The sequence below is a fragment of the Prorops nasuta genome, unplaced genomic scaffold (assembly GCF_024137725.1).
Source record: "Prorops nasuta isolate Cenicafe-Biocafe unplaced genomic scaffold, Cenicafe_Pnas_1.2 PNAS00003, whole genome shotgun sequence".
Lineage (NCBI taxonomy): Eukaryota > Metazoa > Arthropoda > Insecta > Hymenoptera > Bethylidae > Prorops > Prorops nasuta.
This window is the reverse complement of record NW_027116800.1, coordinates 8514090-8541317: the sequence shown is the minus strand read 5'-3', so window position 1 is coordinate 8541317 and position 27228 is coordinate 8514090. Positions and strand designations below refer to the sequence as shown.

Here is a 27228-nt window from a genome sequence, read left to right as displayed (position 1 = left end):
TATATTTTACTTGGTATATTTATATATGATTTCAGATTGTACAAGATATTTTGGTATATTATTATATTTTATACATCTATTTTTTACATCCCCTAAAAAAATTGTCACTTTCACTCCGTAGTCACTGTAGGCAGCACAGAATTCTTTTTCTTCTTCTCGTTCCTCCTATCTGTTCTGTCGGTAGAAGTACTATAGTTGCTGGTCATAGTGGCATTGGCAGATTTGGTCCAGAAGCACGGCTGCCAATTGACGGGCCAAAAACTTGCAGAAAAACGTAAGGCTTAAATACTTACGCTATTTTGTCCGTTTTATCCTTGACGAACAGCCGTTGAGGTTCGAGGATCAACCCCACTAAAGGTAGATGACCGGATTCTTGAGGGAGGACCCTTCAATTATCCGTCGATTATTGTGGACATCATTGTATTAATCGTTTCTTAACAGACAAGCGAAGGACTGTTCATACGACGGGTAATGTCCATTTATATATATATTTATATAGCGAACGGAGAGCGCACCTATTCGCAAAGATCAATAGTCACTCTGGATTTGTTTTTAGCGTTCGGATCACGCTTGTTTAGGATGAGCCACAGGAGCAGCTGGCTCTGTCCGGAAACAGGAAAGAAGGAATCCCGTGTACATGGCGAATAAAATCGTTATTGCGATTAGCATGTACATGTAAATGTTGAGTTCCGGTTGTCGATATCTGTTCTTCCGGAGCCACTCGAGAACTTCATTCTCTTTCATCAGATCACCTGATTAAAAGTTGTACACCATTACCGATAAGTCGATTCTCTATTATTCTCATAAATATTATCCTCACCTCTATATATGCTGGGAAATCGTTTCCGAAAATAAACAATGGCCGGCAATTTCGTTACACCCCACTTTCTCGCGTATCTTGGGTCTGCCATTTTCACAAAAGTGATGTCCAAATTGTCCGTTTCTCCATCGATATTCTCCAATTTCTCACTCACCTCTTCGCTTTCTGTGCTATCGTGTTCGTCTGAAGCAAAAGAGTTCTATATGAGACAAGAATCTCTGGCTCAAATCTATTATTACACAGGTATTGCAAGAAATATAATTTACAAAAGAAAACGGCGAGAAATTCATTCTCGTCCAAAAGTTTATCCAGCATTTTCTTGTTGACCTCTTCGATCTCATTTTTAATCTCAAAGACATCCTGCGAGGTTAACCACTGCAGTATCTTGTCCTCTTGCATAAGGTCCCCATCGTAGATCAACGGTGTCTTCTTACGGAAGTACACTAACGATGGAACATTGATGATTCCATATTTTTCCGCTGCTTCTGGACTGTTGATCTTCACGAAATCGATGCCGAAGAGATCAGCTTCACCGTCGATCTTTTCCAAGGCTTCCATGATATCATCGCATTCCGGACAATCCTCGTCATCTTCAACGAATAATTTTGATTATAATTCTAGCATTCTCGAAAGGTTTCATTTTAATGTTGCTCCTTTTATTATTATTATTATATATACTTACAGAAGAAGACTGCGAGGAACGGTGACTCGTCCATTAATCTTTCCAACATTCTCTCATTGACCGACTCAATCTCATCAGCCAATTCTCTGTTGTCATCGTCGATTAGCCATTCCAAAACGGATTCCTCATTTTGCAGGTCACCTAGAATAATTTGGTAATCAGAAGTTTGAATAAATTGTAACAGGTTGAAAACTCTTATACCTTCGAATAACAATGGATTTCCATTTCGGAAATAAACCAGTGCAGGAAACGTCTTTATGGAATATCTCTTTGCCAATTGGGGATCTTGAATTTTCACCATATGAATCCCGAAAACGTCACATTCGTCATCAATCTTCTCCAAACCTTCCAGGATTTCATCGCAAATGTGACAGTTTTGCTTGTCTGGAAATGAGAGGTATTCCTTTAATGTTTCACCTAATAAAGTACAGTAATAGAGTGATAGAGGCGAGATTCCTTTTTTATTACAAAAATAAACTGCCAAATACTGCGTATCCTCGACTGATGACTCCAGCATTACTCTCGTGATTAGTTCTATCCTGTCCTCGGTTTTTTGAGTGATCAGCCACTGCAATACTTCCTCTTCAACCGATAGGTCACCCTCAAAAACGTTTGGAATTTGATTTTCAAAATAAACTAACACCGGAAAATCCATCACGCCGTAGTCCTCTGCAACTTTGAAGTCCTGTTGATAAACAAGATATTAAAAACCTATTTTTTAAATAAAGATACGAAGTTTTTTTACTTGATTCCTTTTACTACCAAAGTGCTTGCTTGCCTTACCTGTGTCTTGACAAAAGTGATTCCGTGCCTGTCGCAATCATCATCGATATTTTCAAGCTCCTCCAGAATCCCCATGCATTGCTCGCATTCGTCGCTATCTAAACATGTTAATACGTAATGTTAAAATATTCACGATGAGAGAAGGACAAAGTACAATAAATTGTTAAGGGATCTTCACGGCAAGCGCATTGAAAGCGAATGCAAATAACATAGAAAAAAATTTTGGAAGCTACTAAACTTACTACCACACGTAAACGGGATTGATTGCATGCTATATTTGGCAGGATCTCAAGGATATTTTATTAAAACTTGCTTCTCTGTGTTTGCGCGCTTTACACCTGTGTAAAAACTTTGTATCATTGCAAAAAAGAGAAATATTTTGAAGAACGTGTCTGAAATCCGAATTGTTGTAATTATTCCTTTCGATGAATCAATAAGTATATATGTGTAAATTGTCGGTGTACGGTAGATATAGGTATTGTTGTAGTTCTGAATCTGTAATGGGTGAATAGAGAAAATCTGGAGCTACGTGCACTAATTCCGGGTGACTAAATCTGGAATGTAGACTATTATAAGAGAGCGAAATGAATATATTGAAGTTATGCTGAGGTCTACCATCGGAATGTTCAGTTGTTTCGTGCTCCACACCGGCATGATCCTTGTTCTTGTGCTTCTGCTTGCGGCTGGACTTTGCTTGGCACATGTCGCAAAGCGTTTTGTTCCCTACGGCATTAGTTCACATTGTGTACAACACGAAACATTATCAACATTGAACAAAAATAGAACAGGAGAGAGAGAGAGAGAGAGAGGAAAAGAATTTAATTATTTGAATTTTTGCGTTAATATATTGTAATGCAACATTTATAAAAAAGCGCCACTAAAACTGTTGAACGATTGACTTATTTAATGGCAAAAATGTAAGCCACTATCGTTTATACATTCAGAGCGAAAATCAGACTGACACATTTGCTAGCGGCTGGCTGCTTTCGGCGGTTAATTAAAATTATTATATCAACGGTATATAGTATACTATAGTGTACTATAGTATAATAGTAAAGAAATAAGAATGTGCAGAGATAGGTCGAAGGAGGAACAAGGATAAGGTATAGGTATATATTATCGAATGATAAGAAAGGATTAAGAGCGCGACAGGCAAGTGATACATTCCTGCTTTGCAGTGGGCGGCGCCTGAGGGACTGAGCGACTTACAGAAGTAGACTGCCAGTGATTCTGATTCTCGAATAAGATTAAGCAGGTCCTCCCCTTCCAGAGCCTCGATTACCTCACCGGAAGGATCCTTCTGTGTCATTAGCCATTGTAGGATTTGCTCCTCGTCGTACAAATCACCTGTAAATTTGTAAAGAAAAAACTAAATAAATAAATAAATGCATTGTGTTAAACAATACTATTGCAGTTTGTTGGGAATTTGCTCTGAATGAAGATATTACCCGCATAGATGACCGGCTCCTTTGACGTTAGTTTGAAAAATAGAATAGCCGGTAGTGCGAAAACTCCAAATTGTTTTGACAATTGTTTGTCGTCGATCTTGACGAATTTAATTCCAGCATTATCTGCTTCATCGTCGATATGCTCGATCTCCGACAGGACTCTACCACACTGTTTACAGTCGCTGCTGTCTAAACATTTGCGCGTCATTGCGTTATAAATATAAAGTTTTACAATTTTTGCCTTTCAATTTTAGATCCCAAAATAGGCCTAAGCTATACTTACAAAAGAAGACAGCAAGATAGTCGGTGTTTTGTCGAATTTTTTGAAACATTTTTCGATTGATCCTTTCGATGTGATCGGTTAGTTCCATATTTTCGGGATTCGTCAGCCAATCGAGAATTTCCTCTTCGTCGTCGATATCACCATCGTAATTGATGTATTTTGTCTTTCGGAAGTACGTGATGCCTGGTGGGTTTCGGTAACCATATTTCTTCGCCATTAAACGATCCTTCATCCTCACGACTTTGATCCCATACTCGGCAGCTTCGTCGTCGATTAGCTCGACGTGCCTGAGTATCCTGGGACTCTCTGGATCTTCCTCTTTGTCTATTGATTAATAGTAATGATAACAACGATAGAGGCTTTCATTGAATGTACAAGAAGAGCAAGAGGTGAATACCGACATTGCAGAGCGTCTTGATATGAAATCTTGTAGTTATTAACAATCAATGTTATGCGAAGAGGAATGTCAATTTCAGGAACAGCTTTCAAGTCCCAAGAGAAGTATATCTTTCGGACAAAACAACGAAATTTTCAAATAAGGTTATTATAAAAAACCTATAGATTTTAGGGTGAAACCGCTCTGGAATGTAGGCGAACGCTTTAATTCCCGTTAAGGCTGGAAATATTTCAAGCTGGTAGTCAGAGTCGTGTATTTATCGACCTTTACCTTTGTAATAAGAAAATTAAGAAAGTCACTAACTATACTGATGGCTATTAATAGTGAAATTTTAGGACTTTCCTAATTGATTGAATGGAAAAGGTTTTCTAGTAGGGCTACAAGAACGGTATAGAAGAATCCATGTGTTAATTTGTTAATTGGGATTTAACATAGTTGAGATTCCTTACAGAAAACTACAGCGAGGAATTCTTTCGTCTCGATGTATTTGCTGAGAGTTTCACGATCGATTTCCTCGATACTCTCATCGTTTTTCTGCTTCACCATCCAATCGAGTACCTCGGATTCATCGAGAAGGTTACCTAAGGTACGCAAGCGTTATTCCAAATTAATCTAACCATTGTGCTAACCTTGAGCTATTTGTTTAAAATCTCTCGCGTCTTACCACTGTTAAAAAGATTTTGCAAATTTAAATTTGCGTCTCTCAGAGCTAGAGTTCTGGAATGGCCATCCGTGCGACTGTTTCAAAGAAATCAACAAATTTTGTCGACACTATACTCCCAAGCTAATGGACTAAAAAAATGAGAAGGAGCATTGAGATAGCAATCGCTGGTGTACACTGCAAACGAATTATAGAATGCATTCGTGTTTCCGGTATTCAAGAAACATCCATTATATTTATTCCTTGCACGAAAGAAACTTAGTGTGATAGGAGAATAAGGGTATAGCGATTAGCATTGTGGGCAAAGCAAGAACAAAGGACTAATTCATATATACTAGGAAACATATTTATTATTGTATAATGTCGAATTGTTCATCGTACATATTGCTCTCATACGCAATTAATTATTGTTATTTCGCCAGATGTTTGCGAAACTTCTTTTTTCTCTCTTTTTTTCTCTTTTTTTAGCACAATTTTTTCTAACACGAGCAATAGTAAACTTAGCCCGACGTCAACTTAATCACAGATACAATGCGATAATTAACCATGCGAAACCGTAGTGATGCCTGTTCGATGAATTGAAAAAAGCTGCAAAATTCTAGTTAAAAATATCACAATACATTTTTTCCTAATAATTCTACAAATTTTTCAGATTAGATTTTATAAACAACTCTCGCTGATTACTTAATAATATCCTTATAGGTTTACAACAATTTTAGGAGATTTCTTTTAATTCAATTACAAAAAATTAAAATAAAATAATTTTATATAGTCATTAATAGCACAATGTGTTTGATCAATGTGATTCATCACCACTATCGCAATTATAACTATCACTCCTACGACAGCATTGATTAAAAGTATCTGCGTTTTAAAATGTTTAGCTTTTTTATTCTTTTTTTAAGCTTCATAGTCTATGACAAATAGTAGTGGTTACTCGTAAAAATAATTCATACATGCGGCGTTTGGTAATAAGTAAACAAGTGGGTGAACGGAAGTTAATGTATAGAAACTGGGAAACGAAAAAGATTTACGTGTTTTTCTTTTCCCTCCATTCGGTTTCATTGATTTGCCATTTAAGCGATAAGCAATTAGTGGTATAGATATACTAAGCAAGCTCCAAAACGCACGCGTTGCTTCACGTTCTCTTGTATTCCGTTGAATGTGGAAGTGGAGGAAGTTTCTCATCGCAAATAGGCTATGTTTATGCGACACACGGTGCCAAAAGAAGAAAATTTTAAATTAATATCTTTACGTTAAGGTTAGATGCGGACACACAAACATATCCTAATTCGAATTTATTAAAAATTTCATGCAAGGAAAAAGTTGATTGTGCGAATAGAGCTCAATTTTTCGAAACTCATTCATTCAACGATTCGGTTACGAAGCACCGGTGGTCCGCGTCATTTAAAACTGACAATTGAAAGAATAGCCTGAACCACAAGGTAGTTATCAACCTTAAATTCTGAAGCGCAAAAAAATGGTAAAATTTATCCACTTGAAATTCAAGTGGGAGATATATTGTTGAATAAGAAATCAGACGCGGAGGAGGGTACGCGCGTGCATAGTAGAAAATATAAATAGTAGTTAAGAAATAAATAATTTCCTCTCGAATCGAAGTAAAAAAGTGAAATTGTTTAAATTGTCAAGTCTCAGTTGAAGAAAGTCTTGTTTCGAGGAACACTGAAAAGATGACAATGATTTAAATCGACAATGATTCAACATTTATGCTGGTAAATATATATATATATATATATACTTCAATAAATTAATTAAATAAATACATTGATTAATCTCTGAGAGGCTTAATCGACTAGATCACTTTTTCATTGGTTACAATATAGATCAATCGGATTAAACTACTACGATCTCATCGATAAATGTATGTATGACAAATAATGAACAAATGACAAGATATGTCTACTCCCCGCATTGCTTGAATCTATTCTACAATGATTCCTACCCTCTTCAAAAAACAAAAGAAAATTCACCGATGAAATGCAAGGGAGAGCCGGTGATAATTCAGTCGTCCTGATCACGACTGGTTAACAATATTAACGAGTTAACTAAAAAAATGAACGACCTGCGCCAGAATCCTCTGGTTCGATTGAATCCAATTGAAAGAAACTCTTCTAATATATCATCGGATAAGTGCAGTTTTTTCCTTTATACTTTTTTTACGAATTGCAATTCTCGCGTAAGTCGTTCGGGACGGTTAAGATTTGTTAAAATTAAGATTGGACAATCTCAGTGCAGTGTTTGATTAAAATCACAGCTGTAGCGTGCCACTATCGCAATTCATTCACTGAGATAAACTCCAGCATAGGATTGCCTCTTTCTCGCTTCTTATTATACGCGTAGTGTACATGTGTGTGTGTGTGTGTGTGTATGTGTTTAATTATAGCAACGCAGAATAATTAAAAGTGTACGTGTTTTTGACTTTATTGAACGAACATGAACAGAGTTAAGATAATGATTTAGTTTCGAAGATTTCTTTTGTGTCGAGTTCCTCGTGGACGAAGACGACTCTGATGACGATTGCGATGAATATAGTCTGTCGATTTTTAAGCAGGCATCAAGTTGGATGCTTCCGAAGCGACGAGGAATCGCAGTACGAAGTTGCTTCTTATTGAGTCAGGCTTGACAGACCGGATAAGATTAAATTATTTAGCAGGTCCATAAGAAGCTTTGAACGATCTTCTTGCGACGTGCCTCCGATGAGAATAATGAAGTCCCTTCGTTCTCATTTGGGCCTTTAAACGCTGATCCAATCACGGCTGATCGTGTCATTCGGCGTCTCTTATACGCCCATTGAGAGAAGTGTCGCGACGTTCTTTTTTCGTGGCGAACTTTAGCTGCGTATTAGACTTTCATGAAGTACTGGAGTCCTGCTTTAACTGCAACAGCCCATAACACGACCCAACCCTCCATGAGAGACAGACAAAGCACGAACAATGACGATTTTCTTTGTCGAGCATTCGTAGTTTTTCGCTTATACTATAGTGTATTATGTACAGTCCTTTCTTCGTCGCGTGACCATCAAGTAGCACGTATTACTCGAAGCTAGTAAGATGCTGGGGAACTTTCGACATTTAGGTATAAGTTACGAGGGCCGAGAGTGCACTGTAAAAAATTTTCTAACCTGACAACGAAAATCGTGGGCAACTTTGTAACCTATGACTGTCCTTGTAATTTTCGATTATTAATTTTCACACAATTTTGTAGCAATAACTATTTCATTGTTCTTTTGCAATCCAATGTAAATTTACAACGACAGCCATGTGTTACAAGGTTGTCCACGATTGTCGTTGTAATTTTACAGAAAATTTTACAGTGTACAGTGATAGAGCCATTGGGGAGTCTTTAAAAAAAGTGAGCAGAATCTACTAACTTTGGTCGTATTTTCGCGGTCATCCTATAGCTATGCGACAAAGAGTGTTTTACATTTGCTTGGTATTTACAAGAAGTGAGAGTCGCAATTGTTACTAATGAGAAACAAAAAAAAACGTATCGTCTCGGTCTCCGTCCATCCGTCTCTGTTCTCTTGGACGATTCGGCTCCAAAGCAGCACGTCAGTCTTGTTCCGAGCTTGATTCTGTGAGCTTTTCTTCATGGTCCGCGCCAGACACCTGCATCTGAGATACGAATCTCTTTGGCTCCATTCTCTTCTTTTCGGCAGGATTCACACGTCTAACTCTATTATATAAATGGTGTCTTTTGCCGATTCGTATATCCTTAAACCACTGTCCCCATTCGAGCGTAAAGAATTTTGTCGTGAAAGACATGGGTATATATTTAAGTGAGAAAATCTTAATCGATGCGTTCTTTTTTAAGCAAAGAGCGAATGAGAGAGAGAGAAAGAGAGAGAGAGAGAGAGACAGAGACAGAGGGTTCGAGAGACAGAGAGAACGATAGATGGACAGTGGTTTAAAATTTTATTGGCGAGACGGTTGAGAGGTGGGATATTTACCGCTACCGAGGAAACCCTTCTTGGCTTTTGGCTGCGATTGCGCGATGGCGTCTTCATTGCGGTTCTTGCTGGGTGTGACTGTTTTTTTGCTGTCCTTCGGGGAGAGCTTGTTAATCGGCTTGAGTGCGGGTGGCTCCGATTTGGCAGACCTGGTCGTGGTCAGTCCTTGGACCTTCGGCCTGTTCTTCGTCACCTGGCTGACCTTCGTGATTTTGGCGACCTTGGTGCCATGAGCGACCTTGGCAGGACAGCACTGGTAGGGCTCATAGGAGGGAATCTTGGGTTTCGCGCTTTTACCTCCCATCCCGATGTAGAAACAGCCGTCGCCTGCAGTAAGCAAATATACAACGAGTCAGATATTGATAAGATTTCAGATTTCAGAAGTGGCTAGCCTACGGGCTTCGCATGGTCTCATCGCACGAGTCAATTAGATCGGGAACGCGCGTCAACCATACGCGCAAACACACAACCAGCCTCTCTCTTTCACTCACCAACTCTCTCCCTTTTTACATCGCGCGCGTGGCTCAGAAAATATTTAAACAATTTATGCTAGCTTGATATCCGGCTAAGAAACGAGCGCATCGATTTTGTACTGTACGAAAAATGAAAAAATAGAATAAGGGACAGAGATATACTGATTGACTCGTGAGATTTCGACGTGTCATGTGTTTGTAAAGAACATTTCACTCCAACTCCAGTTGCGTAGCAAAAGCCAAACGTGCATTTTTAATAGACGAGATAATCTCGCGGCGAGTCGACGACTCTTATAAGGGTAGCCATTTCACTGTGGACTAGCCTCCGTTATTTCCTCTTCTTTTTTACTCTATCATTTTTCTCAAAACAATCAACAGTGGTATTTGAAGATATTAGGAATTTGGGTTTAAAGAAGAAACGTGAATATTTATCAACAATTGATTAGGAGTACAATTAATTAATTCATTGAATTCGGAGAACAAGAGATTAACGAGGCTAGTCCGATTCGATCTATTCGACTCGGAACTCGCTGCAGACGACAGCTGTCAACTACAACAGGAACCATCGGCTCGCATTGGACAGATCCATGTTATTAGGGAAAAAATGCGATTTTTCCTGGAGCTACGTGCTTATACATCCGCAATATTACTATAAATGTAATATCATTTTTGCATTACTAATATACCAGTAAAAAAATTAATGCCATTGCGCGAGAATTTACTTACCCATACATGTAAGAAACCACTTCATTTTGTCATTTAATCGAGACCTTTCGATAGTAAATTGTTTTACACGAATGGCACTCATTCAAATAAAATAGCAAATTGACAAATTAATAATGAATTCGAACTGTTGACAATTCCGTTTATTGTTTTTTATGACCCATGAAAAATGAAATGAGTATTGCGGTGAAATGATCACGTAGCTCCACAATTAAAAAAGTACAAAAAGGTGTATTGGGCATGCAGAGAGTAGAAATATCAAGGAGAAGTGAAATCGAGCAGATAGGATATGCTTGTACGAGAATAATTTATAGATTAGGGAAATTTGGAAAATTCCAGGAGGGTATTTTCATGCAGATGCGCCATGGTCTAACCCAGGTTGAACAGCCACCAATTTGTTATTTTCAATACGAATCGTTCTACAGTTTTGTACAATCTATTTTAGGGAATTATAGCTTAGATATTCCCAACTGCGCAAAACAAAGCGACACTGCGATCTCACTTGATTTCCTCTTTGTCATCTTTGGGATACTCAACCTTTACCTTCATTTAAACTCTTCTTCAGGTCTTTCTTTTGATTTTTGCCTTTTATTTTATAATTATCATCATCGTCGCTGTCATCATCCTCATCATCATCGTCGTCGTCATCATCGTTTTCGCTATTATCGTCGTCTTCGTCGTCGTCACTATCATCTTCATCATCATCATCATCATCATCGCCATCATCATCATCATCATTATCATCATCATCATCATCATCATCATCATCATCACTATCATTACCTGTGTATCAACAGGATACATCTGAGCACTTCCATACACAATCTGTGTACCTAGCTTTTTGTGACCGATATTTCCTCGGTTCATAATTTTGCTTAATATTTCATTGCAATGTGTTTTTTATTTGTATATAAATATAAAAATTATTTTAATTTAAGAAAAAATTTAGTTTATCTATATATACTTGAACTAGAATGTTGTCGGTTAATTTGTCGCGATGCAGATTGGGAAACTTGGAATTAAACATTGAAAAATATCTGGACTTTCGCTTTACGCCAGGCACGTATCACAAATTCAACAAAATACTTTTAAAGAACATTTAGGAACGTTTGCAGTTACGTAAAAAGGAACATTTAAATACAAATCGAAAAATAAATTATTGTCGATAAATAAACAAAAATGAGGATGTAAGAGGTTGTAAATTGTGTACAAATAATGTGGAGGAAAAAACGTAAATTATTTTTGAATATTGTTAAACAATGGTAAAGTAATGCATATGGAGGATAATTGGATAAATGACAATAGTGAGAAGTAATCGATTTTGGAAAAATTTGTCTGACGACTGCGTCAGCCCAGATTGAATCATGTAAGCTTCGTCAAAAATGCACTTAATGAAAGACCTTGCAATATGAACAATCTGTTAAACGGCGGAAGCTGCAATAGAGAAAGCTTCGTACATGACTAATTTTAATAATTTATTCTTTGCCAGCAAGAAGTGTAACAAGTTAATTAATTCGAGTAGAAGAAGAAATTGTGCGAAGCTTGCATGTGGTGGAATTTAAATGCGTATAGTATAAGTAGTGCGAATATAGAAAAGCAATGATTTCTTATTGTGTGTAATTTACCGAGCTTTGCGAGATATTTCAATTAATGACTACCGTTTTTCACACCACCGATTATTAATACCATATTAAACAATAACGCAATGTTTTCCTGTATTTCATCAGTTAATTGAAAATCAGATTTTAAATCAATTAATTCTAAATAGTATAGTTTTTTTTATAATCTTACAATAAGTGTTATTCGTAAAAAGACTTTTCATGGATTTTGCGATAGGGGTAAAACAATCGGGGTGATTAATACGGCCCGTGTATTGTAATCATAGCCCGGTGGTATCGTTACGACCGAGATTAACGTCACAAAGAACAGTACACCAGTAATAATTATCATCATCCTAGAAATTTCCTTACTTTTTTGATCGATTAGCCATTCCAGAACTCTCTCCTCGTTCTTAAGATTACCTACAAAAGGCACACACGCATATCAAGATGAACTTATCACCAAGCTTCTTTCTTTTTTCAAAACATTGTCAGAATCTTATTTCAACCAATATCAAACGCTAAAATCAAAAACAGGGGACTGATAAAAATGATTTACTCATTAACTTAATAACTATCTATAATACCACTTTTTACTTTGTTAAACATAAAATCAAAAGAATGTTGGAATAATCGAGATTTTCTTGTAATTTTGATTGTTGAATGGAACAATAATTAATAGAAGAAACATTATTAGGTGAAAAACAAAAATAAGTGGGATGTCTATAGGTCAGATAATAATATTTATAATATATGTAACCTAAGATAAATATTTTATAATTTTTTGAATTCTTACCGTCGTACATGATGGGAACGCCAGTCTCGTAATAAACGAGAGCAGGGAAGCTGAAGACGCCGATTTCAGCTGCCAGTTTAGCATCGTTTGATTTTACAAATTGAATCCCGTGCTTGTCAGTATCATCGTCAATGGTCTCTAGTTCCTCAAGAATTTCCGGACAGCTTTCGCATTTATCATCATCTGTAGAATTTAAATTATGTTTCGATAATTAAATGGATAGAAAATTAAAACTGAGCTAAACTTTGCACAGTTTAGTTAGAAGAATAATAGCAAAATTGGCTTTAAGCTCTTACAGAAAAAGACAGCTAGATGCTCGACATCGTTAATCAAGACTTGCAATGTTTTTCTATCCACACTTTCGATTACATCCGGTGTTGAAGTTCGAAGATCAAGGACCCAATCGAGAATGGCCTCTTCATGCATCATGTCACCAGTGTAAATGTTCCTAAACTTGTGTCTGTAGAATGCTAAAGCTGGAAGGCTCGAAAGATCGTATTCCTTTTCGATACCTTCATCGGAGATTTTCACGAAATCGATGTCCTTTTCTTCGCACTCGTCATCAATGTTCTCCAATTCTTGCAAAATTTTCTGGCTCTTCTTATCTCCTTCCTTATCTGCAAATATATCAATGAGTAAGGTGTGAACGCTGAGCTTAATATTGGAGGTATTCAGATATCATTAATATCAAATATACTTACAGAAAAATACGACGACATGATCATTTTCATCCAGGATGTTTTCCAACATTTTCGTATTTACTTCCTCGATTTTGCCTGGAATTTCAAGAGTATCTTCATCCGTAATCCACGAAAGAACTTCATCCTCGTCATTGAGATCTCCTGTATAAACCAATGGCTCCTTGTTCCTGAAAAATGCCAAGGTTGGGAATCGTTTGATGCCATACTTCTTCGCCATTCCAGTATCCTCCGTTGTGATAAATATAATCCCAGTCTCATCCAACTCATCATCGATATTTTCCAGTTCTTTGAGAACATTTTCACACTCATCCCCATCATCGCAGTCTCCGGCTAAAATGAAAATTTACAAATATTTAGCTTTTGTACTAAAGGATAGAACAGATTTATTGATTACACTTACTGAAATAGGCAACAACGTATTCATGTTCCTCGATAAGATCGGAGAGAATCTCGTCGGTGACTTCTTCAATAGTGGCAGTGTTCTTTTGTTGTATCAACCATTCGAGGACCTCGTCCTCATTCAATAGATCTCCCTCGTATATCGCTGGAATTTTATCCTCAAAGTAAACCAACGTAGGCAGATGATCGATACCAAACTCTTTAGCCTCCGCGTCGTTATCCATTCGGACTATCACAATCCCTTCCTTTTCCAAATCATCATCGATGTTCTCCAGTTCGTTCAGAATTCTCATATCTTGCTTATCCTCTTTTTCATCTAAAACGAAAACAAAAAAAAAATAAATAAATTTTCGATCTTTATAGTTACATTTTCATAAGTATTTAGAAGTATAGCAGATTTATATATATATAATTGAAGTATTTACAGAACAAAACAGCCAAATAAGGGGTAGATTCGATTAATTTTTCCATCATTTCATCCGTGACTTCTGGAATTTCACTGTGCTTCTTTTGATGTAATAACCAACCAAGGAGCTGATCCTCATTCATCAAATCACCTGAAAACACAGATTTAATTGATTAATGGATCATGCAATGAATGGCCGATTTAACAAAATGGTGGGCAAAGTTTCAGAAATCTCTGCAGTTGGTCAACTTTTCTTGAGAATCCTTTACGCAATGGTTGCATACTTGTCGCTTGACGCATAATTAGGAAATATGCAATTTTTGAGCAACAATATACTATCCTTCGACTGCTAGCCAGATGTCACATTTTTTCTGCATTTTGTACTCCTTTTTCGTCATTCCTCTTCAAACTAATCGTTAAATATAAGTTTTACGTATAGCTAAGATTACCTTCATAGACGTGAGGAATCCTTCGTTCGAAAAGCACCAATGTAGGAAGGTTATCAATTCCATACTCTTTGGCCTCATTCGGATCACTGATCTTGACGAACGCAATGTTATGCTGGTCACAATCATCATCAATATTTTCCAGCTCTGCTAGAATTTTTTGACTTTTCTTCTGGTCCTTATCATCTGTAATTTAATTTGTTTAAGAAGTACAAATGTCTTTTTTTAATGATACTACTGCCACTTTTTTTAACTAAGATATAAATTTAACAAAAATCTACTGACAAAATAATACAGCGACATGTGGCATCTTTTGGATAACCATATCCAACATTTCATCGGTAATATCCTCTATGTGGTCGCTTTTCAATTGTTGTTCCAGCCATTTAAGAACCTTCTCCTCATCGTCTAAATTGCCTTCGTATAACGTAGGAATTCCCTTTTCAAAGTACAGCATACTAGGCATTTTTTCAATTCCATATTCAGTAGCCTCTTCAGCATTATCAATCTTAACAAATATTATGCCTAATTGATCGCACTCATCGTCAATATTCTCCAGCTCGTTCAGAACTTTCTGAGATCTACGATCGTTGTTATCGTCTAACAAAGTCAAGTCATTGTATGAAAAATCGTAAGACAACTATACTCTTTTCAACAAACAATCCTAAAGCTACATAACTCACAGAACAGTACTGCTAGGGTTTTTCCATCCTTGATCAGACGGTCGAGCATCTCGTCTGTGACATCTTCGATCTCATCCTTTTCCAATTGTGACAACAACCATTCCAGAATCTCATCCTCGTTTTCGACATCACCTGCAACATTAGAAACGTGCTACATTTTGATGAAATCTTCAATTTAGAAAAAGGTCAGAAAACTAGGTACTAAACTCACCGTCGTAAACATTAGGGATTTGCTTTTCAAAATATACTATAGCAGGGATTGAGTCGAGTCCAAACTCCTTGGCAGCTTTATGGTCGTCGATTTTTACGAATTGAATGCCGTGTTTGTCACAATCATCATCGATTTTTTCAAGCTCTGCGAGAACCGTCATTGAGTCCTCGTCACCATGATCGTCTGGAATGCAATAAGCTTTCAACAATTTCCTTCTTTTTCCTTGGAGCAAAAATCAATTAAAAGAAAATACCAACAGAATAAAACCACGAGATTGTCGATATTTCCAATTAAAGTATTCAAGGTCTTTGCTGTAACGTCTTCGATCACGTCTTCCTCGTCACCTGTGCTTTTGTTAGCTACCAACCATTCTAGGACATCCTCTTCTCTGCTAAGCTCCTCTAATCGATCGAGCAATAAATTATTTAATTAGGATGGATCGATTTAAATAGATATACAAATAAAATTTGAATTGAGGTCCAAGAAAACTCACGTTCGTAAATAATTGGAATCTGATGCCTGTAATAAACTAAAACTGGCAGAGGACCCAAATTGTATTCATCGGCGAGTGCTTCATCGGCAATTTTCACAAATCCAATTCCCAATTGGTCAGCTTCGTCATCAATGTTTTCCAATTCCTGAAGAGCCTTCAAGCATTTCTTACAGTCTGGTTTGTCTGTCCCATTTGAAAAAAACCAACGCGTTATTTTAAACAATTAAACGTAGACGCAAATTTATTTTTTGATATATAAATAACAGGCAGCTTGCATCGTACAAATTTCTAATTAAAGATAAGTAATAAAAAAGCTAATATATTAGTAATAAAATGAGTTAAGTGATTATTAAACACATATGATACATTAAATAAAAAAACTATTAGATTTACAATACATCTAATATCATTATCTAAGGAATACAGCGAATACTATTAAAACAAGTCAGAACATAAATCTAAATTGCCAAAAGAATGCAGCGACCTAAACTAGAGAGAATTTTCAAAGTTCATTATTTGTAACGAAGGAAAACTAATACAGGGTAGAAAACTAAAAGTGATATCGCTTTAGATTCTACCGTTGAAAACCACAAAGAGTCTAGAAGAATGGATAAGGAGGAAATGAAATTGTTTGCAAGCTGAAAAAGAGATGAAGAGAATACATTTTGGTTTTTGGAGTTGAAAATCACGTAAAAGTGGATGGTCCTTGTGACAATGCTTTTAATTGATAAAGAAGAAGATTCGTGGAGAAGAGAAAACAAGCTGGAAAATGTAGGAGATACAGAAGATGTTGAGAGGCTGGAGAAGGTGAAGAGAGTCTATGTTGGCTTTAAAAATGAATAATACTTACTAGAGCCGGCACCAGCACACCGCTCCGTGTCTGGACCTATCCGTGCCAACACACACAAGAATGTTTCACATGTATGTATTATTTACAAGTATCACCTGTCAACCATCAGCTAATGATCGCAGTGTAAGCAACAAATATTTACAATATCCTGCCAGAGACTCTTAAAATCATTTACATCACGGTATCATGATGTATTTATTATATAATAATTATAAGTATAGTATATCATCAAGTCTTGCAATTCATGTTATATACAATGAGTAGTTTCTAGTATCAGTTAGTGGATAATTTAAGAAACTATTGCATTAAAAATAAAGCTTAACAATTATGATGTAGTAGTATAATAGTAGTACTAAAATCACGAATTTTTCTGGTACCATTCATATCTTTCTTCCTGTAATTTGTCTTTTGCAGGGAATCGAAGGATGAGAAATGATTGGGTTATGGCAAGAAAAACTTACAGAACAGAACTGCCACGAAATCAGTATCCTCCACAATCTTATTAAGGATCTTGGCATTCACTTCTTCGATCCTGTCGGGTAAATCCATTGCCTCTAGACTCGTCAGGAAGTCAAGCACATTTTCCTCGTCCATCAAGTCACCTGTAAAAATCATGATATTTTAAATCGAACAAAAAAACGTTATGATTCTCACCGTGAAATTCTTAAAAATTCAATACTATTTGCTATTATCTAAAAAATCAAAATTATATCATGAATCTTATAAGTTTATACTGCTAGTATTGGATGTTGTATCTCAAGGATTTTTCTCTATTTTGAATGAATAAAATCAAAAATAAGACCTGACAAACATAGAATGATACACTTTTGACAGCCCAGACCCAAATATAAAAATTCATTTATCTTCGCAAATCTAAGAGACGTTAATCTTTAATGTACGATCTCTTGAAGTAAAATAAAAAGAAGTGTCAAAAATGTCCTATGCAAAAGATCGACGTCGTTTTTAGTTAACGAGATAAATTTGTCTTACTTCGATGCCTCTGGGCTCTAGGGTGGGTTAAGTGCACCACTTTATATGGAATTCAATTATGATAATGCAATAGGATTAATAATGTCCACACCCGTAACTATTTCTGTTTCCGCCTTGAACGCCCAATCGATATATGATTTCATTTTTCCTTGGAATTATATGAGCCACTATTGGCTCTACGATATTTTCATATTTCAAGTAATTCGAATTTATAATGCTACATACAGATAAACAATACTCCCCCCAATTAGCCGGGCTAATTATTTGATCGAAATTCATTTCGTTGTAGCTGCCAACAAATTTCTTCATCCATCAAATTCACAGTCTATTAAGTTTATTAAAAGTATTCTTAAATGCTTTATTACGATACAGACTCTTGGCTCAACAATTTCATTGTATTTAAGAGATGGAATTGTTCCTTTGAGCTTTCCATGAATAATTAAGGAATTTTCACGTTGATTTAATTATATCGTAGCAACCAGTGTGATACGAGACATAATTAAAAGAATAGTTTAAATAAAGGGTGTAACTCGAAAGAGAAATAAATAATAATCAGAGTTTTATGCGTGAGCCCTATAATCAATACAATATAAAAGTAGGTCTGTCAACTAATTGGAGTTGTCATTGATCACAAGGTGTACAATCCATATAAAAATTACAAATTCCAAATGATTCACTCTTTTTACTACTTTTTATAAGTCTGTGAAAACGAACGGATGCGCTTAGAAATATCTCGTGTGCTTTACGATTGTTTTCGCGAAACTATACGAGCGTCTGAGCCTTGAATGAAAATACTATAACGATTACGTTAATTCATTTCTTTGCCAAAAAACAATTTAGCTGCGATCTACGATTTTTAGAAATTGCAATGATATGCGAATCACGTGTAGAATTTCAAATTGTTTTTTTGATATCATATTAATATTAAATAATGTATTGGTTCAAGATACACGAAAGTTTAGAGAATGCAGCTCACGGTGTTTTCTTTAATGGGGAAGATCTCAGAATTTTACGAATGGCAAGAATTTGTTTATCTGAATTCATGTTAAACATAAATAAGCCAGAAGTTTTTGGGTCAGATGGTGCAAAGCTTTGAAGCTCGAACCGTGTCTCTGAAAGTTGACAAGGTCGCGCAGATTCTCGTCCGGATTCAAATAAATGTTTGGCATACTCGGTGGCATCGAAAATCGCTACTCTCCACCATTGTTTTTATACCTACTTCACCTTTAATTTCAGCCAACCTATACCATCCCTCCAATTAATTTCACACTCAAAGTCCTCGGACAGTTTTTTCCTAACATTTTATTTTTCGATTAAATTCAGACCTATGCCACGTATCTGTACATTACATTTTAAAAATTCAATTCATTCCTTAACTCACTATTTAAGTAGGAAATTATACTCGAATACAGAATTATTATAAGATGTTTAAATGTTCATTGCAGCTATATTAACTTAGTACTTGAATTGATTAAATGTAATTGAGTTACTCGTTTTGTAGGGCAGCTTAATTAAGCTGGTACTATAATTACCATCATAAATAATGGGTTCTTTCTCCCGGAAATAAGTGAGAGCAGGAAAGTTTTTGATTCCATATTGCTTGGCCAATCGTTTATCGTTGATTTTGACAAAGTCGACTCCAAATGTGTCCGTGTCATCATCGATCTTCTCCAGTTCAGCCAGCACCTTGTCGCACGTCGTACAACTTCTCGCGTCTGAAATCAAAAAAGTCCATTTTCAAGTTTATTCATTAAAACTTTAAAGCGTACAACCTTCCCTTTGGCATATAATTGAGAAGTTTATCTAGGATGCTATACATAAATAATTATTAACAAAATAAATTAGTATACGTGGAACGGAATATACGCCTTGCTGTTAACCCGATTATTAACAACGAGGAACTAAAAGGAGTAAAGCAAAAAACGTTGACGAGTGTCAGAAGAGAGAAAAATAGATTTTTCGTAGAGACTTGGCAGTTTTCTTGTTTCTTGGCCCTTATCGCTGCTGCATCAGACATGAATGTAGAGTATTAGGTTACAAAGCGACTATTTACACTATTCGTAAAAGAAATACACAGTATTAACGGATTATAACACTGCTTAACATTTGCGCCTATATTACCAGCATCGCATTCCGATCTAGTGTCAAGAAATAATAGTTTTATTTATATCAAGTATGTATTTCCTGTGCATTTTATTATAAAACGAACAAAATTAACGCAATACGCACTAAAAGTTTAATTTAAGATGTGTTTATTGTTGGAATTATCACTGGAATGATAATAATAACTTTTGAACTGTTCCAAATAAATGGAGCCTGTTTTACGCTTTTACAACTGCGGTTGCTTCAAGTATTTCGGGGTTAAGAAAGAGATTACTCGTGATGTGAAGATTATACCAGTGGCAATTCTTTGGCACTATATTATTGATCAGGATGGAAGGGAGGGGGTTGCGCGTAGAAACTTCCTGAAATTCTTTCGACAACTTGATGTGATCTTAATAACGGAGGACAAAGTTAGGGAGAAGAAGAGAAAGACGTCAGTCGGACCGGACGGCTCACCATTTTTGGTGATGCCTCCCTGAGAAATAGAGTCACGGGAAAGTCGACAGAGATGGAACGTGTGGGTCGTGCCGCGTCTTCTCTTCCATTTCTCTTTATCTTTTTATATTCACACGTTTCTTCGTCGTTCTCTTTCAATTAGTACCCTTTCCTTTAGTTTACATATTACATCTTTCTCCTTCTTATCCTTCTAACCATTCTTTTCCTTCACCATTAATCATAAAAGTTTGTTCCATTGAAATTAAATTTCTTATTTATTTTATTTCGAGTATATCTCTTCAATTTGGAATACCCTCCTTCTCATTATATTACTTTACACCTTCATTTTAATTTCTTCCTATCTCCTCTATGATCCAAAAGTGGCACGTGCCAGTGGTGGCGCAATTATAAGTTGCTCGGGAGGCACCCACCCTTCCCTAATACAATAACATTTTTAATATTATCAGTTATTATTTAGTGCGATGTACACATTTATCATTCATGTGTCAAGAGAACTTTAAAGCCAGGACTCTTACTCATCTATTCTTAATTTGGAAATAATTGAAAGTTGTCTATTAGAAATCGTGAGGAATCTCGCCTTTGCTACCAAATATAAATAGACTGGTAGAATATATCGGTTTATTTTTATATAGTATCTTATACCCCCGCACTAGCCTCTAGTTCGAGGTGAAGATTGTTCCTGCTCATTTTTGAAAGTTTTTAGAAATCTCTACAGGCCGTTGATTGTAGGATAAAATTTAAAACTCGAGTTGAAGTTTGATGCTGGTTATGCGAATTTATGGAACCCGTAAATTCGAAAGATTACCTTGTCTGTTACTGATAAGCCTTGCAGTAAAAATACAATAACTAAAATTTTGATCTTAATTTACTTTTTATTATCGTGCATCAAATATGCCTCAATTCCTTGCTACCGACAATTATTTAATTAGTCAATCCCTCAAACAAAGCAATTTCACAAAAGAATTAATAAATTATCCACCTTTGTTAAATATTTCTAGCTTTTACAATCCATCATTACAATGATACGCCTTTGCCTATTAATACATCTAGCTTGATATACGATTCCTAAATTTACTTGGTTATACATAGCTTAACAGACTGGAAAATATTGCTGCATAAACAACTTAACGCGAAGAAAATCTATTTGGAACGCTTATGAGGACTCGTGAATTGTTTAATTAGCACATGTTGATAATTTAATTATGGATAGTCGTTTCATTCACCTGATTGAACCGATGTGGTCTTTTTAAACATTTAAATAAATTCATATAAATCATCGAATTAATCAGAGGTGAGTGTATGTACTGCAGCCATTATGATACATTATCAACGAACAGAACAGAATGTATAAGCCCAAAATAAATATTGACCAGTAATAATAAAAAAATATTCTAAGCAGTTTAGCTTTATTTGATTAAAAATAACGTTAACATGCAATGGCACATGTTTAGAAAGGAGTGAATGACGGGGTCATTGTAAAATGCTTATGCAAAAGAGTCATGATTAGCTTGCGAGGTGAGCCTGTGTGGACGTTGAAAAGCGAATGACACGGTGAAACCACGAGAGAACAAAGAGGGCACGTGGTTGTTGGTGGTCGGTGGCAAAGACGAGAAGGAAAGCTGAAAGTACGACACGACGCCCACGAGTTGCCCTAAATCTTGACTATAACATCAAACCAGCCACACAGCCACGCATTAGCGGCCGAAAAATACCCAGTTCGGTGGTGTAATTTTAACCATATCACTCAGAAAGTACTCGGCTCTGATAATTTCCCAATGCCACGCACGCACGCTTCCGGTACCCCAAAGCTGAAATTGGCCTCTGCTGCTGCAACTAGTTTCTACCAGCCAAATCAAAATAACCCAAGCATATTTACTTTACCATCCTCCACCACTGATAAATTAACAAATCTTTCTCACTTTACACCCGCTCTGCTCTAAAATAATCACAAACCTTCCGATTTTTCGTAACTCATTTTTACCGAATTATATATCGATCACGATTGAATAAATAATATACGATTGTTAAGTCTCGGCATTATACGTTTCACGCAAACAATAATTTGTTTACAAATGGTTTATCGCTAAGCGATGTGATGAATACCGCGTGTTTGTCGTTAAAAATAAATTGATGGGTCATCCTACGATTTAATGGGGCAGAGAGCGCTAAATATCGGGTAGTCGTGGCACAGCCGAATCCGATCATCCAAGTCGAGATAATAAAAATCTCGTGAAACGAGAGACGACTATATTGTAGGCTGCTTGGAAAACGGTCGAAATGCTTTGTCGGTCGCGAAATGGTTTGTTGTCCGACCCTGATGTTCCGTTAACGTCATTCTTCCTACCGACAGCAACGTCCAATCATCAATGACGCATCAGCAATCCATTATCCCTCAAGGTCAAATACCAAAATTCATCGATATACATCATGACATTATCCCATTTTCGCACTTAATCACCAATCACCGCATTTTACTAACAATCGTTCCTCTAAAAATTCTAGAAAAGATTCCAAAACTAATTTTGGTTTGGTGTTATCAAGTATAACAATAGACGCATTACATTATTACGTTATGACTGATGAATGAATTGGCACCAACTCAATGAGATAATTTTTGGCAGGAAATTAATTCCTTCTTCAAAAACCCACATTTTTTCGTCATTATGTAACTTATCTATACGATTGATGTTTCATATTCCATTTTGTGATTCTCATAATCGGTTCGTCTCATGTTCGGAAAAATTTATTTGTTTCGAAGATCGTGCAGTATTTAATGAAACCTCGGTTTGCGTTTTATATCGGTTTGATTTGATTAGATTGAATATTAAAGAGGTTTCGGTTGGAAAGTAAGGCTTTTCCAGTGTATATAAGAGTTGGCGTTATTTGTTACTGATGCGAGGGTGATTGGATGAGAAAAGCTCGGATACTCTTTGGAGTGACCATAGAAGAGCAGCTCGTGCAGCTGTATCGGAGACAAAAACAGGTTCGAGATCGGTGCCGGATACTTCTCAGTTCTCAAATGCGCTGTAGCAAGGCCGGCGCTCCGGTAGCCGCCGCTTTTAGCACACGTTGAAGTTATTTTCGCTCCTGCCGCCAAGTCCTCACTATCGCCACTGCTGAAAACATTAAACCTCCCGTCTCCCATCTCGTTTCAATTTCCATCTTCCCCCCCCCCCCCCCCATAAAGCCCCATTGATCGCTCTAGCGATGCATCAGCATTCCAAATGTATACTCCTCTGTCTTTGGATTAAACCTAAAACTTGGATCTCAACTGCAATCGGAAAAATCTTTTATCAACATCCAATCGAGCAAATATTTCATGAGACAATTCGTGGAACAATCGATTTCTGAAACGCAACTCGAAGAAAGATCACGCGAGGGTTATTTTTAATACGTTGAGAGTATTTTAGGGGGTGGAGAGAGGAGAAAAGAATTATTTTATATCGACTTTTTGTCACGAGCGCTCGAAAGCGTAGGTGGGATCGATGATCCGGGCAAATTTTGGGAGGACCCGGACCACCGAGCTTACACGTCGAACTATTTCCAGCTGAGCAGTGTTTAGTTCGTGTGCATTATTCTCTCATTCTCATATAAGTTTTTTCCCGCTATTCCCTGTTGACTAAAGTAATACGCGAAAGATGTACTACAGAAGGTAGGGGCACTGAAGAGAGACGGAGGAGGAAAATTATATAGGATTTTTCAAGAAAGAAATGGAGAAATTTCGAAATAAAGACGCCACGCGCGAGAGTATAAGGTTTCTAAACGCAACACTGCCGATGAAGCTTGTTTATCCTCGTTTAAAAATAGCGTCAGGAGGAAATCGTTTTAACTCTTTTCTCGTCATCTTATTTTAAATGTCAAACACCATTGTACAGTGGAATTGGAACGAGGAATGATTTTTTTCTCATTAAATGTGCAGAGTGAAGGAGGGATGTTGAGGGGACGCAAATGACAGTTGACAGGCGTTTACGCGGCTATGGTCACGAAAGCTGGGTGCTTTTGTCTTGATGTTTTCTTCCGCAAATCGAGAGAGAGAGAGAGAGAGAGAGAGAGAGAAGTGCACCGCGCATAGGTTAGCTCCTAGCGTCTACACTGTGCATATACGAAGAATCAAATTTATTAACCTATGTAATGATCATTCCATGGCCAATCGCGCCGATACACCAACGTTTAATCTGCCACTATAGCTGGACTAATGCGATAGAGGCATTAATTCTAGAAAACCATCGAAGCATTTCCCGTTGAACGATTGCGTAATTTGACATAAATTTATAAATAACGAGAACCCTCTGTCGCGGAAAATTCTAAACACGCTGAGATTCATCAGGGGAGACGAACGATTTATAGATCGGTAGAGCGGACGGCTCAATAAAAAATACCAAAGCACGACAATAAACATGTTGACATTGCTGAAAATAATTTCATACGGAATTCTCCCGTTGGATTTTAATACGGATTTTCAAGCTAAGCGATATTTTAAACGATATATTGTATAAAATAATGAAATAAGCTGATGCGTGGTTGAGAATTCTCGTAATAATATTCGAGGAACTGTAGGGAGAGCTAAAAGACTACTGGACCACTTATTTGAAGGTTCGTCTGCTAATAATGAGGGTTTTCACTGACGCGTGGCTGTCCAAGACAGCTTGTCCTACTGACTTGACGCAATTTGGCAGAAACTGAGGATTCGATGTACGTGAAACTGTCACGGAAGGGGCGTTTGTTAACTTAATATTAACACCTTTTTATAAATATTTGTTATTTCTCTTTTAATCGTGTGTTCATGAAAATCATCAAATTTCATAAAATTAAACTGATGTTTTTCAATAAATGACCATCTATTATAATTTGTTTATGTAGTGTTTGTTGAGCGTATAAAAAAAAAAGAGATTTTCTAACGGAGTTAGTGACACCGTTGGCGCTGGATTGTCGTACTTTCTCAGATTCAATGACGAATGGTGTTCTGTAACAGCGGCTGCTGGCTTTCATCGACACCCACCAGAGCAGCGGCCAATTATGTAAGCTCCCGCCGAGGACGTAGACGCGTTTTCATTCGTTTTCATTTTCGTGGCCAAGAAAATTGAAGGCAGAGATGTGCGTAACGTTGAGAAAGTTTCCACGAAACCCAGATGAGGGTCACGATCAGATTTCAGTAATTTTCGAATTTTCTGATTGCAATAAAAATCCATAATTAAGTCTAATCAAAAATCTTTTCATTCCAAATTATTCATCGTTGATTCTCACGAAAATTCGGTTCAGAATAAAAGCAGGAGTAAATATTACAATCCAGTTTAACTAAATTATTCGATCATGCAAATGAATAATTCGTAAAGGTATAGAGAGCTTTTAACAATCAGCTATTTATTTAAAAATGGTTTATTTATTACTTTAGCGATTGAGAGATTGTAAGAAGATTGATCGAAGAGTATATAGATTCAGTTGAATTTTTTCGTGATGATCGAAGAAAAAATTCAGAGGAAAGCTCCGAGAGAATTGGCGTGGTTGGAGATAGTTCTCGAGTATGAGTGTTTTTGGAAGGGTTGAGTGGAATCGGAAGTCGGTTAAGAGTCGGTGGGCCAAATGGAATGCAGACAGTTTGAAGTTTGAAATGCGCCAAAGTATTCGGCAAGGTATAGAAGAGCCAGAGAGGTGACGAGATTGTGAGAAGGGCTTTCTTGGCTATAGGGTATATACTATAGAGTATAGACCGTACACTTGGATGACTTACGTAATGAAAATCGACGCACACGAACGCATAGCGTACGTCGACTCCACTTTCATCATCCGTCCGCAAAGAGTCGCGTCGATCGATTCGAAAAATCTCCAACGATTCATTCCAAATTTCTACGCCTACACTCGTTCATCTGCCTGTATCCATCCAACTCCCGAATCTCAATTCTTGCTTCAACGAATCCTTATAAAACATTAAAACTCAAAAGGAAATGCGAATGAATTGGGGCGAGAATGTTGTTTAGAAAATATATCAAAATAAATAAGGAGTAAAATAAATTTTTAAGAAAGAACACGTGGATTCTGTAGCTCTATACTCGTATGAATTCCTAAAGGATTTATTTGAAAATGAGAGCTTGTAGATTTCTCGGATTGGTGAGAGTTAGGGACATTATATCCTGGACCATGAAGATTGGGGTTAAGAGTGGGGGGGGGGGGGTTGCGAAGGATACGTCCTTGATTGACCTTGTTGTTAGTATATATATATATATATATATATATAAAGGAAGAAGGAGAAAGAAAGATGGAGTGAGATGACTTACACCAATAGACAGCGACGAAATCCTTCTCGTTGAGAATGCGTTCGAGCTGTTTCGCGGTGACTTCCTCGATAACGGGCTCGTCCTTTTTGGCTTTATTAGCATCGTCCTTGGGGTTCCTGGCGTTCGCAGGCCCGAGGAGAGCCGCCGCTAGTATCAGCAGGACAAAAACGGTCCTTAAAGGGCCAACGATCGATCTAGGATTCATATTGGTCGTCGATTTAGTCGTCGCGACGGCCGTCGACGCCGGCGTTTTCCGGCACCGCCGGCCTACAGACACCACTGCACAGGCACCACCGTCCTCGCCACCGTCGTTCCCCGTCGACATCGCCGCACTCACTGCCGACGATCCAAGCTATTTTTGATTTTTCCACCGCCACTTGTCCCATCTTCCCAAAGCCAAACTCCTCCACCACCCCGCGAACCTCCATTTTCTTTCCTTCGCATCTTTCCCCTCCTCTTCACCCCTCTCCTCGCTTGTTATTTTATTCCCTGATCTTTTTTTCTATTTTTATTAAATTTTAAAACATTTATTCAGGTTTATTTCTATTTGCAGTATTTTGCAGAATTCATTACATAGGTAGAAT

The 27228-nt window shown here is 37.0% G+C and overlaps 1 protein-coding gene across 2 annotated transcripts; it reads right to left on the bottom strand.

Moving 5' to 3' along the window:
- Positions 1 to 26976, bottom strand: hlk (hulk). Of its 2 annotated transcripts, XM_066745498.1 has the most exons (26): positions 26645 to 26976; positions 19346 to 19528; positions 17285 to 17425; positions 16824 to 16859; positions 15974 to 16156; positions 15738 to 15881; positions 15481 to 15663; positions 15270 to 15401; positions 14872 to 15186; positions 14590 to 14772; positions 14160 to 14291; positions 13736 to 14050; positions 13336 to 13665; positions 12931 to 13251; positions 12635 to 12817; positions 4863 to 4994; positions 4017 to 4340; positions 3734 to 3922; positions 3495 to 3632; positions 2286 to 2383; positions 1971 to 2187; positions 1704 to 1886; positions 1503 to 1643; positions 1087 to 1410; positions 821 to 1003; positions 1 to 752 (listed from the first exon to the last, which is right to left on the bottom strand). In XM_066745498.1, the coding sequence occupies exons 1-26, from the start codon at positions 26967 to 26969 to the stop codon at positions 565 to 567; spliced, it is 5223 nt and encodes a 1740-aa protein (XP_066601595.1). In that variant the 5' UTR covers positions 26970 to 26976; the 3' UTR covers positions 1 to 564. The 2 variants fall into 2 exon arrangements, with proteins under 2 accessions (XP_066601595.1, XP_066601586.1); XM_066745489.1 differs by lacking the exon at positions 16824 to 16859 and having other exon boundaries at positions 1704 to 2187.
- Positions 26977 to 27228: the final 252 nt, after the last annotated feature.